Here is a 14203-nt window from a genome sequence, read left to right as displayed (position 1 = left end):
GATATAGCACAGTGTTTGCTCCACTCTGTTCTCCCCCTTATTTGCCCTCCCCCCAGCAGTTGTCACACAGCCTGTGATGGATGTGCTCTCAGTTCCTCTGTGCATCCTCCTCACAGGCAGGTGGCAAAGTTACCACCAAGATTTTAATGGCCAGAAATGTAAATGCTGACTGAAGTGCAGTGTGATCTGAAATAGGAGTGTTGTAACAGATGGGGAAATCAAGGTCTAAGTGCATTTCTCCTTCTAGCTCTAGGCAGCCTCTTCTGATGAGAGTTGCTACAAGTCACTGAGCTGCTGTGAAATCGGACAGTGAGTGGTTGTATTGAGTGGAAATCCCTAACACCCTCTGCTCCTCCTCCCTTAGTGTGGAGACTAAACAGTGCTACTGTGGGAAGGGCTTGAGGAAATCTAAGTATTAAGAAATAGGATAAACTGTATTTGAGTTGCATTGCTGATTATTTTCATTTCCAAATATGTGGTATGGTCTGTAACGGTTCTGAGTATTCTTCCTGGCACAACGGGTTTCAGAGTCACTCTTGTACATCTAGGATTTCACACAGATCATGTACAGATGAAGAGAACCTAGAAAAACACCTCTTTGTCCTTAAGACACAAAGTTGATTTATTTAAAGATGATTATTTTTTTAAATTCTGGCAAAATACTTCAACTGCCTCATTACAGTTTGTGTTCTATTTCTTATGAAAGCTGGTGGCTGATTTTCTTTCCAAGAGCCAATTCAGAATAAGAACAGCAAAGTTGTGGCTTCTGCTTCCTTAGAGCTGTGATAAAGGGGTGATAGTTTGTGGCAACAATTAATGACTTGCTAAATAGACACAACTCAGCAATGATCACACAGGGCATGTTAATTCAGAGGACATTCCTAACACTTAAACTGTCTGCGAAGTTTAGAAGGGGATAGGAGGGGTATTTGTAGCCACTGCCCTGCAGAGAAAGCTGTTTCATTATGTTGGCTATCTCCATAAGAGAACTCAACACTGGGTACAGAAGCCCTAAAACATCCACCCCTTTGGGGTTCTGTGCTTTTTTGGCCATTAGCATCAAGGAAACAGTTCCAGAATTGAGCTGACTTCAACTACAGCTCTGAAACACTGGTTTCAGGGGCAAGTTTAACTTGCTGCCTACACACTGCCTATGAAAATAAACCAACATCATGTATCTCCAAGGATCAGGCCACAGGGACAGATGTTTGCTTTAACATGCATGGTAGCATTTTTATTGCAAAAAACCCAGTAATGGAGGTTTGTTAATAGGATTCAGATTAGGATTTCATTATGGAAAGGCTGATAGAACTATTGGATTTTTCATTTTCATGTGCTTGCAATAATTTTTGTAGCCTACCACCTAATAAATGTTTACACCACTTTTACTGTAGGACAAACATGCCATGAAAGGTTTGTACAGCAGCACAGGTATGGTCAACACAGAATCCTTCGCCATTATTTAAGCAGGGAAGAAGACTGGGAAGTAACCCTGTTAAATTTGCATTTTACAAAACAGCAGGACCCAACCACTGCACATTTGTTCTTCTTCCACATTCAGCTTGTGTTGTTCACACTTGTGACAGGTCTCTGCCCATGACGGGGGGGGGGGCAGTTGAAACCAACCCAAACCATTCTATGATTGTTTGAAAAGTCAGGCTGCACAACCCTTCATCCTACAACAGGCTTGGCAGTGCTGGGTTAATGGTTGGACCCTTATTGTAGAAGTCCTTACCAACCTAAACAATTTTATGAATCTGATTTTTCTGCCTTTTTTTAATTATTATTTTTCTTGAGACTGCATTTCTTGTAGCAGCATTACTGCAGCTCTTTACCAAGAAAGTCTGGAAGATTTTTTTTGGTAAAAGAAACTGTATTCCCACCATTGATAACTGATAGCTGGTTTTTCCATATACAGCAGCAAGGGGGGAAATGAGATCTATTATAAAAGAACTTTCATTTAAAATTCCTAAGTTCTGTCATACTTCCAGTTATTCTTAATAAAGGCATAGACTATGCAGAGTCCAAGAAATATTTAGGATGCGGGAATTAAGGCCATTCTCCCCCAGTCACTCCCTCCCCTTCAGGTTTGTTTCCCAGAAGCGTTTTTAAATGAAACCAGCACTCCATGCTTGGTAGGACTACAGCAAAGATGTATTTCAACTCCAGCAGTTCCAAACACGAAGAAATAAAGAAAACATTTGACATCTGTACGCTTCACAGGTCAGTAATGAAGCACAACATCATGCATCACTCTTGGTTTCCAAGCTTAAGTTACAAACAGTACACAGTGTACTCAAATCCAGTTTCCAATAAACTTGTTTGCACATCATAGAAAGTATCATATACACAAAACCCAAATCCCATGTCCTCCCTACCCAGAAAGATAGTCTGACAAAATGTCACATCAGAGAAAAAATTGCTGTGCTTTCATCATCTGTGCTTTCAATTCCATTAAGCTCACACCCAACTTAAAACAGTGTTTGACACCAGCTGGGCAAATATACTAACAAGTAACTACCCAAAAGGTACCTGCAAATACTCCAAAGAACAAAGGAAGTGTTTAGCCCTAAACTGAAATACCCAAATGCTACAAGATTCCCTTCCATTTTTTTTACAAAGTTTTATTTTACCCTCCTCAAAGAAGGGCCTCACAGTGCAATACAGAACAATGACACACACAATTCTCACATCCATGTCCCCAAATTATTTTCAGTATTATTGTTCCCAAAGCCTTTGTTGCAGGAAAGTTACTGCTTTTCCCTTGTTGCATATTTGGGCAGGTAAATCTAAGTCCAGGATGACTGAACAACACCAACTCTGGCCCCTCCTTAAAATCAAGATTTACTTTGGCTGATAGAACTACACCTGCCACAATTAAAGTGGGGGTTTAATGAACAACTCTGAGATTACAAACCAGTTATTTTCACATCTGCCATGATTACTGCTATGAAATTGCTGCAATAAGAGGAACTTCTATTAAAGCAGCATGTTCCAAAGTGCATAATTGCAGTAAATACAAGAGAGGGTTATGGCATCTCCAACTGCCACTGTTATTGCCTTATCCAAGCCTGTAGATCTTTCCTTAAACACACACTAAGGCATAGCTAATGGCCAGCTCTACTAAGAATCAGCTTTACAGACCTTTTCCTTCAGTGTTTTCTTAAGAAAATGGCAATACAGGAAAAAAAGACAGTTCACAGCATAGCAACAGCACTGAGTCAGATAAGTTCACAAGATTTCACATATATCTCCCAAACTGAGAGCTGTCTCCCAACAGATCTGCATGTTTCCTGCCTTCCTAAAGCTACCATTACAGCTAAACTTTCAGCATATCCCTTGAATTGGATTATTTCACTGCCTTCCCTCTCAAGCATTTGCTGAACCCAGGTGTGGCCTCTGGAAACGTCCACATCTGTCTGCAAGACAGGTTGGGGTTGGTGCTAAGCAAATGTCCCTGCCATTACAGAGGAACCCAACAGATCTTCATTAAGTCTGGAATTTAGTCCAGCAAAACGAGTTTTGTACTCCAAACCCTCCCCTTGCAGTACTGACTGTCAGTCACACTGTTTCCTCAGCAGAGCACAACCAAAGCCGAGGTGTTCCCATCCTTGCCCTCTGCTGGGGGCTGTGGATACAGCTATAAATTGCACTTAAAAATACTCAGTTTGCTATTTCTGCATGAATTTTAAAAGTTTCTTTCTCCTTCAGGCATTGTACTCAGCATCAAAGTGATGAGAAATACTATCTCACAGAGGGAGAAGGGGAAAACTCTGACAATGAGACAACTTTTCTCACTTCAGATCATGTTTTTCACACAAACCTTAGTCAGCAGCTTCTCACCTACCATTTAAGTGAGCTCACAGAAAAACCCCAAACTACACTAGCAAGAAGATTTATTACCACACACAAAAGGATCAGAATAATATGTAGCTTTGTTGACTCAGAATTAATATTTTTCCCTGACAGAGGCTTTCCTCCAGAAGAACAAACTCCAGTCTTACACCTTTTTTTTTAATATTAAAGTGTGCTTGTTCAGTTTTAAGAGCATATATGGCTTAAGATTTATATGGCTGCTCCATAAATTGCAACTCGAATCCTGCTTATCCAGTTCTAAGGTCCACCAGGCACAGCAGATAAAGCACAAGACACAAGTCAAACTCACAGTAACGAAGAGTCTCCGATAACAGATCAGATGAACACCCAGGAACAGAACTCTGAAACCAGCCTGAATATCCATGTTCCTTAACTGATTCATCTCCCTTAGCCTGAAAGAACCTTCTTATCACAGGAATATAGAAGACTCCATTTGGATATACAGGTGTGGTGCTTTTAAGTGTCTTTATCCTGCCAGCTGCATGGAACTTCTAGAAAATTTAGTCCAGTGTACGGGAAATAGAAAATGTGAAGACCTAAGTTTACTTAAAATCATACTTAAAATGGTAACGTCCTGTATTTACCGAAATAATATTTTTTTTAAATTAAGAATCAAGCAGTTTAATACTGATTGCTAAAGGCAATACCACTTAGATTCATATTCTGGAGCTACAATTAACAGAGTAGTTTGAAGAAATATGCCTAATTCTAAATGTAGAGACTTAGCACTCATGACCTAGCTGAACAATTATGTTGTTTTCCACAGGATTTAACCCACTAAGCTGTCCGTAATGGTGACTAAGAGCATCCTTGGTCAGGGAAGTTAAAAAAAAAAACAACAAACAAGTTTAGTCCCCTTCAGTGACTTGTTAGAATCGAAGAGACTCAAAAAAACTCTCACGGAACAAAAAAAAAAAAAAAAAAAAAAAAAAAAAGAGGGTGGGAAATGAAATCACCATTTAATAGTCTGTGAAATGCACCTCAGCTGATGTTATTTATCTAAAAATAGCTATAATAAGGTATTTGAGGTCTGTTGTTACTACATGTCTACATACATAAACAGCTTTCCAGGTTTACCTACAATATCTTTGACGCCTGGAAGATGAAGTGGCTGCAGGGTGAAACAGGAACATGCTCTTTCTCTGCATCCCTGGTCTGTACGTGCCCCAGAGTACCAATGGATCAACATCCACCTCCTTTTACTTCAGATATTTATGCTGATCCATCTCTTATTACTTATTTTCTCTGTATAAGCTTATTTCAAGCTTCAGACAGGAAATAATCCCAAGTGCTAATGATCTTGCAGCAGTGGCTGGGCAACTTCAGTGTGTAGGATGTGCATGGAATTTCCTTGGGCAAGGACAAAATGCTTAACAAAAACTGCAGTAAAAACCAGAACAAGCAAGCTGCCCAAGAAGACTCCTATGACTGTGGAACAGGTGTCTGCTCCAAAGGCTCCAGGAACTTCAGCAAGGATGTCTTTCACGGAGTTGAAGGAGCCGTTGTTTGGCAGAGGGTCAATACGAAGCAGATGACACAGCAAGGGGTACAAGTCTGTAGCATTCATGGCTTCTTTGGTGGCATTCTTTCTGAAAGCAGGCCCAACTGCCACAAAAATGGGATGCATTTCCGGTATGATGTTGTCATACCCGTGGTTACCAACTTGAAATAAAAGATAGAGAAAGGTCAGTATTCTGAAGCTGCAAAACAAGCAACCCTTTCCTAGAATTAGCAGAAAGCAGAAAAGGCACAGCCATCAGTTATTCTTGCAAAGGTTTAGAAGAATTCTTTTGATCCATTTGTCTCCTAGTAAATACGAAGTCTCAGAACTACAAAGAGAAAATGGCTTTAAAAAAAACAACAATGGAGAGCGCTATTTGAAAAAAAAATAAAAATAAAGAGCTAGGAAAAAAAGGTAAGCTCACATGGCAGTAACCACTGTCAATGACACGCTACCTATAGCCAACTTTCCTTGATTTTTCTCAAGGAAAAACTCCAACTTTGCAACTGGCCCAGATCTCTTAGAGAAAAATTAAAAAAAAATATGTAGAGACAGATTTTCCATTTGACTCCAAGTTTGACACTTTGTCCAATTTTGTGCACTATCAACTCATCAACAAGGAAAAGACCTCACTACTGGGTCTCCAGTGCCCCTTCCCAACAGGGGTACTAAAAACTCTGAACATGCAGAACACACAGGCATGAGAAGCTGCTCTCAGCACCTACTGACAAACTTGTTACGTCTGGCAGGTGATGCTTTTCGGAGTCATAACCTGCAGCAAAGTTTAGAAGGTTTTCAATTAAGAAACTTAAACACCGACCACATGACACCTGTATTTTTCCTCCTATGTAACCAAAAAGTTACAGTTTACTGTCTCCATTCTATCTATAATAAATCTCAAAACCCTGAAGTAAGGAACTTAAAAGTCTTGGGGTTTTTATTCCTCCATATCACCTAGAATGCATTTTATCCTCTAAGACAAGTGAAAAACAATGATGTGCAGAAACAAAGACTCTTTGTAGCAATAGAGCGAGGTTACTGTAAGTGTAGCACGCACAAAAGCTGAGGACTTTCAGAAAACTTTTGTATTTCCAACCCAACCTTCTCCAGTAAATAAGTAGTACGTGATAAAACAACCCTATTCACCCTCTACTCAACAAATTCAGTTACAACTTTCTTTTTTAATCTCTCAGGAAGTGCTTGTCAGTTTGCTACATCCTGAAAGACCTCAAGTATGAGGCCACTAAAACATGTGACTGATCTTATCTCAGAAAGTCTAATGTTTAAAGAAACACTAAGTGCGGATTCTCCTCCCCTAATAGTAGGGTGCTTCCCATCCCAGCAGGGGAAAAAACCAGAAATTCTACACACTTCAGTTTTCCCTCCCAATCTTAAAGAAAAATAAAAAATGAACATAGGTTGAGACTGGGAGACAAAGTACCACATAAGGTTCCTGACTAGAAAGATACAGCAAACCACCATAAAGGCAAGATACTTACCCAGAAAAACATCAGACTTATTATGTACAATTTCCCATCCGTTATCAGCCACTGCTAAAATGGGCTGAATTTTACTGTTGTGTTTGTAATGCAATCTATCTGGAATCTGCTCCTTTTTATATACAGTCATGTTGGGATGAGCGTTGGCCAAAGCTTCATATACTTCATCCAGTTTGCCTTCAAATAAACAAAAGAGACAAAAGACAAAAATTAAACATACCAATATGTTTACTGAACTAATCAGTAGTTTAAATACAGCTGAAAGAAGAGGACAAAATGCACTTCCTTAGTGAAGTGAATTTAGTATAATTCATGAAGTTAATTATAGCTGTAGGAGACAATGTGTGCACATATGTTACTGTGAGAAATCCAGAGGATCATTCACGGTAAGATCCCACCTGACACCAGACTTCACAGCCTGCGCCCAAGCAATAAGTGCCCTGCTAATTTTAGAAAAATCCCTCATTTCATAGTTGTCAGAATGTCAGCTTCTCACAGGAATGAGCTAGAAGGCATTCAGTTAAATCCCATGGAAAAGGAACCAACCCCTCCTAGCTCCATGCAAAGCCTGAAAGCAAGAAGATAGTTCCTAAACCTGTTCATGAGGTAATAAGGGCATTCAGGCCATATTCTGTCTGTCCCCCAGTTGGCTGTGATGACAAGTGACACTTTTTATTAATTTTTTTAATTTCAAAGCAGTCTCATTGTTAGCTGCTTTCTTTTAAAAGGGGAAAGAGAGAAGCCACTTTGTTTCTTGGCATTGCTGAATCATCTCGAGCAGGGAACACATGACAAGCACACGAAGGGACAGGCTAGAATGGCAGATGAAGGTGGAACTTTTGGTCTAGAACTGTCAGCCAACTGTATTCAATAACAACCAACAGCACGAGCTGCTACTCTGTATTCCCAGTGCCTGCTCCTTTCCTTTCCTTAGTCACAGTGAGTGCAAACCCTCAAGCCCTGTACTACCACTGAATAAATAAGCATTTCCCACCCCCAATTCTTTATTTGCTTATTTCCAGTTTCTGAGCTTGTCTTTCCAGTAAAAGTCACTTAAGAGCCACAACCAGTTGGACAAGCTGGAACATCAGGAGGAACCAGAACACAGAGACAGAAGCACAAAAACAAGTTCAGGAATTGGCACTTGAGCAAATTTCTTCAATCCTTCCTCTCCATTTGAGGAAACATTCCTACTGAGGGCTATGTAGTGCATACAACAGACTTATGTGAAATACCAAATCCCTCAGCTGAGCACTTTGTGCACTCAGCTGCCCCACTGGATTGGGCACAGTGTATCTGCAGGCCCATCTCAGTGACCATTTACAGCCTACGTGGAGTTTGGAATGGTTGGGAGGAGGTGCCCAATGTCTCTAAAGAAAACGTGTTCATTTTCCCCCTGAGTTCCTAGAATCCAGTATAGAAACTGTGAAGGAAAACTGGAAATCCATTAATGTATAATGTTTCTTATCTCAAACTGGCATAAAAACTTGAGAAACACAATAGAGGTCAAGATGAGACAGCAAAAATGCAGATATGATAGAGAGAGTTACAGCAACAAGGGACTCCAACTAGCATTTCTAGGACTATACTAGTAATAACATTAATATTGTTATGCCACTTTTCTATATGGGATGGCAGGGAGCAGAAGCCCCAAATACAGCAAACTATGATTTTACACTAAATTAATTATTTTAATTATTTATATCAAATGCAAGGAAAAAAGCCAGCATCAGCAGCTGTGCTACAGGTACCTTCTTTGTGAACATATTATTACTTCCCCACACACTGTAATACACCAGCATGGTTAAATAATGGCTTTAATCCATCTCTCGGGGAAGAAATATGCAGCCAGTTAAACTAAAAGAAATTGCTGCATTTTTAAGCATTCAAAGTTTTCCCCAATGTCTCACTAAGTTTTACCATTCCCTTGGCTTAAGCAAGACAAATGGAATAACAAACAGGTGAAGAATCAGTGTTTTGTACTTAAGCGTATGTTAGTTCATAGCTTAACTGACAGTGAAACTCATTATTTTATAAATCATAGCTGATTTTATAAAAATCATAGCTGCTAACACAGAAGGAAGGAATTTTAGCTGTGCTCAAAACTCAATTCTTGTTTACTGGTAATGTAATAAATACCTGAATCTCTGGCCCAAACCAAATCCAAGCTATTTCTGAAATCCACTGAAATGGCTTTTTTACTATTCTGTTCTCTAATTGCTGACTAGATACTGTTTCTTCTCAGCATTTAGCAGACAGGAGAATCAAGTTACACCTCTTCAAGTTCTCATTTACTGCATCAAGGACGTTTCAGCACCAAAGTTTACTTTTACAGCTTTTTTACTTGCTAATGAGAATGTCCTACTCAACCATGTTGTCTCTATGAGGATGGAGCTCCCAAACTTGGCTTTTTTATCACCACTGAGGGAAACAGCACCCAGCTACAAGCACCCGAGTGTGCTCATGCAGCAATGATCTCAGTTTGGACATACAACAATTTAGTCTGAAGTATTCCTCAAACTAAAAATGACAAGAGACATTTGTTTGCACATAAAAGTCTGCAACATACCCTCCCTACTGAGACATTTAAATACAGAGCGCTATCCATTAGTGATGCAAATTTTATAGAATTCTTAAAAAACTGCTTTTCAGAAGGCCACCTTAAAACTCAACTTCCAAATCAGCATTTTTTTGTGTGGACAGGGTTGCTATTTTCCAGGTTAACACATGTGCACCAAATAGTTACAACACTTGATCATCAAAATAAAGAGCAGCACCTCTGCATTAGTGACACTAAACATCAGCTGACACTTCAGCAACCCTTCAATGACTGCAACCAGACTTCAGATTTTGATTCCAACAATATTCTTACTCATCATCACAATAAAAACAGTATGAATATAAGTGGATGGCTGTTCAGTATAACAGGGAAAAAAAACTAGTGAACTACAATAGCTGGCAGCTAATCAGATAGCCAACACAAGCTTTCTTTTTATCAAAGCTCCCCATCTGGTCTCAGTTTAACTCTGTTTGAGTTAGAAATATAATTCTTCCACTATGGCTTCAGCACCTTGATGAAAGGCAAGATATGTAACATTCAGGTGTTATCTATCTAGAACACCATTCAGCCTTGATAATGCCATTATATTATCCTACTTCTCACAAAAACTGAAGGATCTTTGGCAACATTACTCAACAAAAGATAGATTTGCTCCCTTTTCATTTCAGAAAATTAATCCAGGCTTTTGACTGAGCTAGCAAAAAGAATAAAGAAGTGATCCTGCAAGTACTCCTTGTTCAAGGCTGATGTCCTACTGGCATCAGTGCTGCTACCACCACTTCAGTTAGGGAATGATGTCTATAAAGTTTGGATACTTAAGTACCTCTTCAGACAATTTTACTGCTGTAGCTCCTACCTTCTTTTGGCAAAATGGCTACTGCGGGAGAATGGTCAATGACTTTATAGAGGTCTCTGTCCACATACTGATCAAGCTCAATGAGCCTCTCTGAGGACAACTCTGACATCCCGTGATCACTGGTGATGATGACATTTATCACACCCCACAGCTTCGCCGCCTTCAGCTTGGAGATGAGATATCCCAGTTTGTTGTCAATATCACTAATTACCGGTCCCATAAGTGGGTTGTCTGGGCCCAGAAAATGTCCCATTTCATCAGGCTGTTCCCAGTACAGGAGACCAAAGTTTATGGGTTCTTCTGATGTAAACCACTCAATAAGCTTGGCAACTCTGTCTTCAAAGGGAACGGTTTCATTGTAGGGCATATAATGTGTGGGCAACACTCCGTGTATTTTCACATCTGTTCCAGGCCACATGGCTGCGCCGGATTTGTGTCCTTTCCTCTGGTTCGTTATCCATATCGGGCTGGCCTCTTCCCAGAACTTGGGGTTATAGGTATTCATTTTGGTCAGAGAGAAGGTTTCATTCAGAACAGGATCGTACATCTCATTAGCGACGATGCCGTGGCTCTCTGCGTAGAGACCAGTCACCAGGGTGTAATGGTTGGGGTATGTTTTTGTTATGAACACATTGGTGACCTGCTTGACATGGACCCCATTCTCCATGGCATAATGGAAATTGGGAGTTGAGACTTTATAGATATAATCCCATCGAAATCCATCAAAAGATACCAGCAGCACTCTGGGCTGGAGAGACAGCGCACTTTGAAGAAACAGAAATAAAATTCCCAGGACTTTCCAATAACAGCTCATGGCTATTCTGGAAGATATCTTCTGAGGCAACATGGCATCTGCTGAGCAGAGACAGAAGGTTTGTTTGTATTAACATGTTTTGTTAAAGTCATAACTTAGTTTTAAGAATGAGTAGCTAAAATATTCCTTGTGTATTTATATCTTATGTATTTTACAAGAGCATGGACTGGCAGGACAAGGGGGAATGGCTTTAAACTGACAGAGGGCAGGGTTAGATCAGATATTAGGAAGAAATTCTTTACTGTGAGAGTGATGATACTCTGGCACAGGTTGCCCAGAGAAGCTGAAGATGCCCCATCCCTGGAATTGTTCTCAGCCAGGCTGGACAGGGCTGGGAGCAACCTGGTCTAATGGACCCTGGTCTAATGGCACCCTGCCCATGGCAGGGTGTTGTAACTATTGGGCCTTTAAGGCCCCTTCCAACCCAAACCATTCTGTGATTTTAATTCTGTTCATACGACTCAAGGGTATTGACTCCTACCTATGACTGGAATTCCTTAATTAACAGCATGACATAATAGGACACATAATTTCATATTGTATTGGGTTGTGCTCCCCTGCCCCAGTTTCCTTCTGCCCTTCCCAAACACCTTCTTGTTCAAAACTCAGTTGTCTTCTCAAAGCAGGATCACTGTAAGAATCCTCACATGGGACTTCTCTGTCTGTAACTGACCTAAAATTTCATGCTTATATTCCCCACTTCTTGCTCAACAGCATCATTTAACCACAAGACCAGATATTCCTCAATACAATCTTGCACCGATACTCCACACAGTTCCCTTTAGGTTCCCATTTTTCAGCAATCCTCTGAGACAAGTCACTACCGAAATTCAGCTGGAAAACAGTGATTCTGCAATGAATAAAATCATCTTTATATTCAGAGTACATAACTATCCTAGTTAATATAAAAAGTTATACTGTAACAAGCATCTGAATACCACTGCAGTGACAGAATAGGATCTGTCATTCTGGTAGAATACAAGATATATTCCATGGGAAGTTTTACCACTCCAATTCCCCAGTTCCTCTGATTCTCCTCAATCTCTCTCTCATATATACATTTACACTTGAAAACAGCACAAGCACTGCTGACTGCCCAGAGAGGTTGTGGTTTTCCCCATCCCTGGAATTGTTCTCAGCCAGGCTGGACAGGACTTGGAGCAACCTGGCCTAGTGGAAGGTGTCCATTCCCATGGCAAGAGGTTGACACTAGATGAGCTTTACAGTCCCTTCCAAACCAAAGCATTCTGTGATTCTAGGATTTTAAGAACTGCAGGCAGTCAAATGTTACACCAAGCTTGTGTGCCTCCCAAAATTAAAATCCAGGCCTTGAGTTCTGTTAAGAATACACTGACACTTCAGAGATGTAATTCCCCTTTCAGCAAACAGCACAGACCCAAAGGCTACAGAATCTCCCAGTTTCTCCCGACGGAGGATTTCTTCCAGCTGAACATGAAGGAAGGAAGGGAGAACATGCTTCTGTGTCCATCTGAACCCCATCTGCCAAATTAAATGTAGCCCTTCAATTTCCCTTGGGGAAATACGGATTTAAGTCCTCTCAAGCAAAATCAAGTCTTTACTTCTGAACTTTACATAGTTAATGGTCTCAATGTGACCTATGATTCTATTATTCTAATTCCTCAATTGCACGCTTTTAATAGATAATAAATGATGGGTGGTTTGTTGTTATTTGGTTTTTTCCCTTAAGGCCTTCCTATACCGGTCTTCCCTGGATACAATCTAAACCCATCTACTGACGCGGGTCTCTCCAGAACTCCGCAGCACAAAGCCCTGGGGACCCGAGGGGCTCTGGGGGGACAAAGCCACCGGTCTGCCCATGTCAGGAGCTGCCACAGGGACGGACAGACGGACAGACACCGCGGGCCGCGCTCGGCGGCCACCGGAGCTCAGCACTCGTGAATGCCGAGCCCAGGCCGCCGCTCCCCGCTCGGCAGCCCCCAGAACCTCGTGTCAGAGCCGGGCTGGAGGACGCCAGGAACCCCCACCCCACCACCAGCACCCCCCTCTCCGGGGCCGTTCCCCCCGTTACCTGCGGGCCCGCGGAGCAGCGGGTGAGGCTCCGGCACCGCCCCGGGCGCAGCGGCGGCGGCGGCGCCGGGAGTGGCCGCCGGGGCCGTCACTCAGCGCGTGCGGGGCGGTGCCGGGCGTGAGGCGGGTCCGGCCGTGAGGGGGTCACGGAGTCGCGGAGCCACGGAGTTAATTAGCTTGAGGAGGGCTGTGAGACCGTCGAGTGCAGCCTGTGACCGAACGCCACCATGTCAGCTAGGCTACGGCACTAAGTGTTTCCTTAAACACCGTCCCTGCACCACCTCCTTTGGCAGCCCGTTCCGATGTCCAATCACCCTTTCTGTGAAGAAATTCTTCCTGATCCAGCCTGTTTCCCCCCGGCACGGTTTGAAGCTGTGTCCTCTTGTTCTGTCGCTTGTTTCCTGGGAGACCGACCCTCACCTGGTTACGCCTTCCTGTCAGGGAGCTGTAGACAGTGACAAGGGAGGTGTGTGTGTGTGTCCCCAGCCTCCTCTTCTCCAGGCTGAGCTCCCCCAGCTGCTCCTCACATGGACGTGCACTCCAGACCCTTCCCCAGCTCCGTTGCCCTTCTCTGGACACGCTCCAGCACCTCAATGTCCTTCCTGAAGTGCGGGGCCCAGAACCGGACACAGGATTTGAGGTGCTTCAGCAGTGCCGAGTAACGAGGTAGAATCCCTGCCCTGGCCCTGCTGCCACACTATTGCTGACGCAGGCCAGGTGCCATCGGCCTTCTTGGCCACCTGGGCACATGCTGGCTCATGTTCAGCCACTGCCGACCAGCACCCTCAGGGTGTGAGGTGACCTCAGGACAGTGTTTGCCCACCATGATGAGGTGGGAGAGGAGCTCGCTGGAACAGCCCTTCTGCAGGTGTCAAGAGGGGCAGGTTGTAAGGGTGTTGCTTCATATTGTAAATTAAACAGAAATTATATAGAAGCAGGGCCCAGGCAGGGCTGGCTGGGTTATGAGCATTTTTTCCCTGCCAGATACTTTTTCCCGCATTCTGGTGTTCAGACCCACAGCCATGCCCTCGAATGAAGAGCAAAATGA

General features: G+C 42.4%; 1 protein-coding gene across 2 annotated transcripts; it reads right to left on the bottom strand.

Annotated features, from left to right (window-relative positions):
• Positions 1 to 1207: 1207 nt before the first annotated feature.
• On the bottom strand, positions 1208 to 13212 carry ENPP5 (ectonucleotide pyrophosphatase/phosphodiesterase family member 5). 2 transcript variants are annotated; one of them, XM_027721040.2, is made up of 4 exons: positions 13157 to 13212; positions 10293 to 11144; positions 6877 to 7053; positions 1208 to 5538 (listed from the first exon to the last, which is right to left on the bottom strand). In XM_027721040.2, exons 2-4 carry the CDS (start codon positions 11137 to 11139, stop codon positions 5168 to 5170), a joined length of 1395 nt encoding a protein of 464 aa, XP_027576841.1. In that variant the 5' UTR covers positions 11140 to 11144; positions 13157 to 13212; the 3' UTR covers positions 1208 to 5167. The 2 variants fall into 2 exon arrangements, with proteins under 2 accessions (XP_027576841.1, XP_027576918.1); XM_027721117.2 differs by having other exon boundaries at positions 10293 to 11147; positions 13157 to 13198.
• Between the last annotated feature and the right edge of the window lie 991 nt (positions 13213 to 14203).

The sequence above is a fragment of the Pipra filicauda genome, unplaced genomic scaffold (genome assembly GCF_003945595.2).
Source record: "Pipra filicauda isolate LSUMZ 115617 unplaced genomic scaffold, ASM394559v2 scaffold54_size4384275_pilon, whole genome shotgun sequence".
Lineage (NCBI taxonomy): Eukaryota > Metazoa > Chordata > Aves > Passeriformes > Pipridae > Pipra > Pipra filicauda.
Note: the sequence above shows the minus strand (reverse complement) of the source record. Positions and strands in the feature narration are given on the sequence as shown.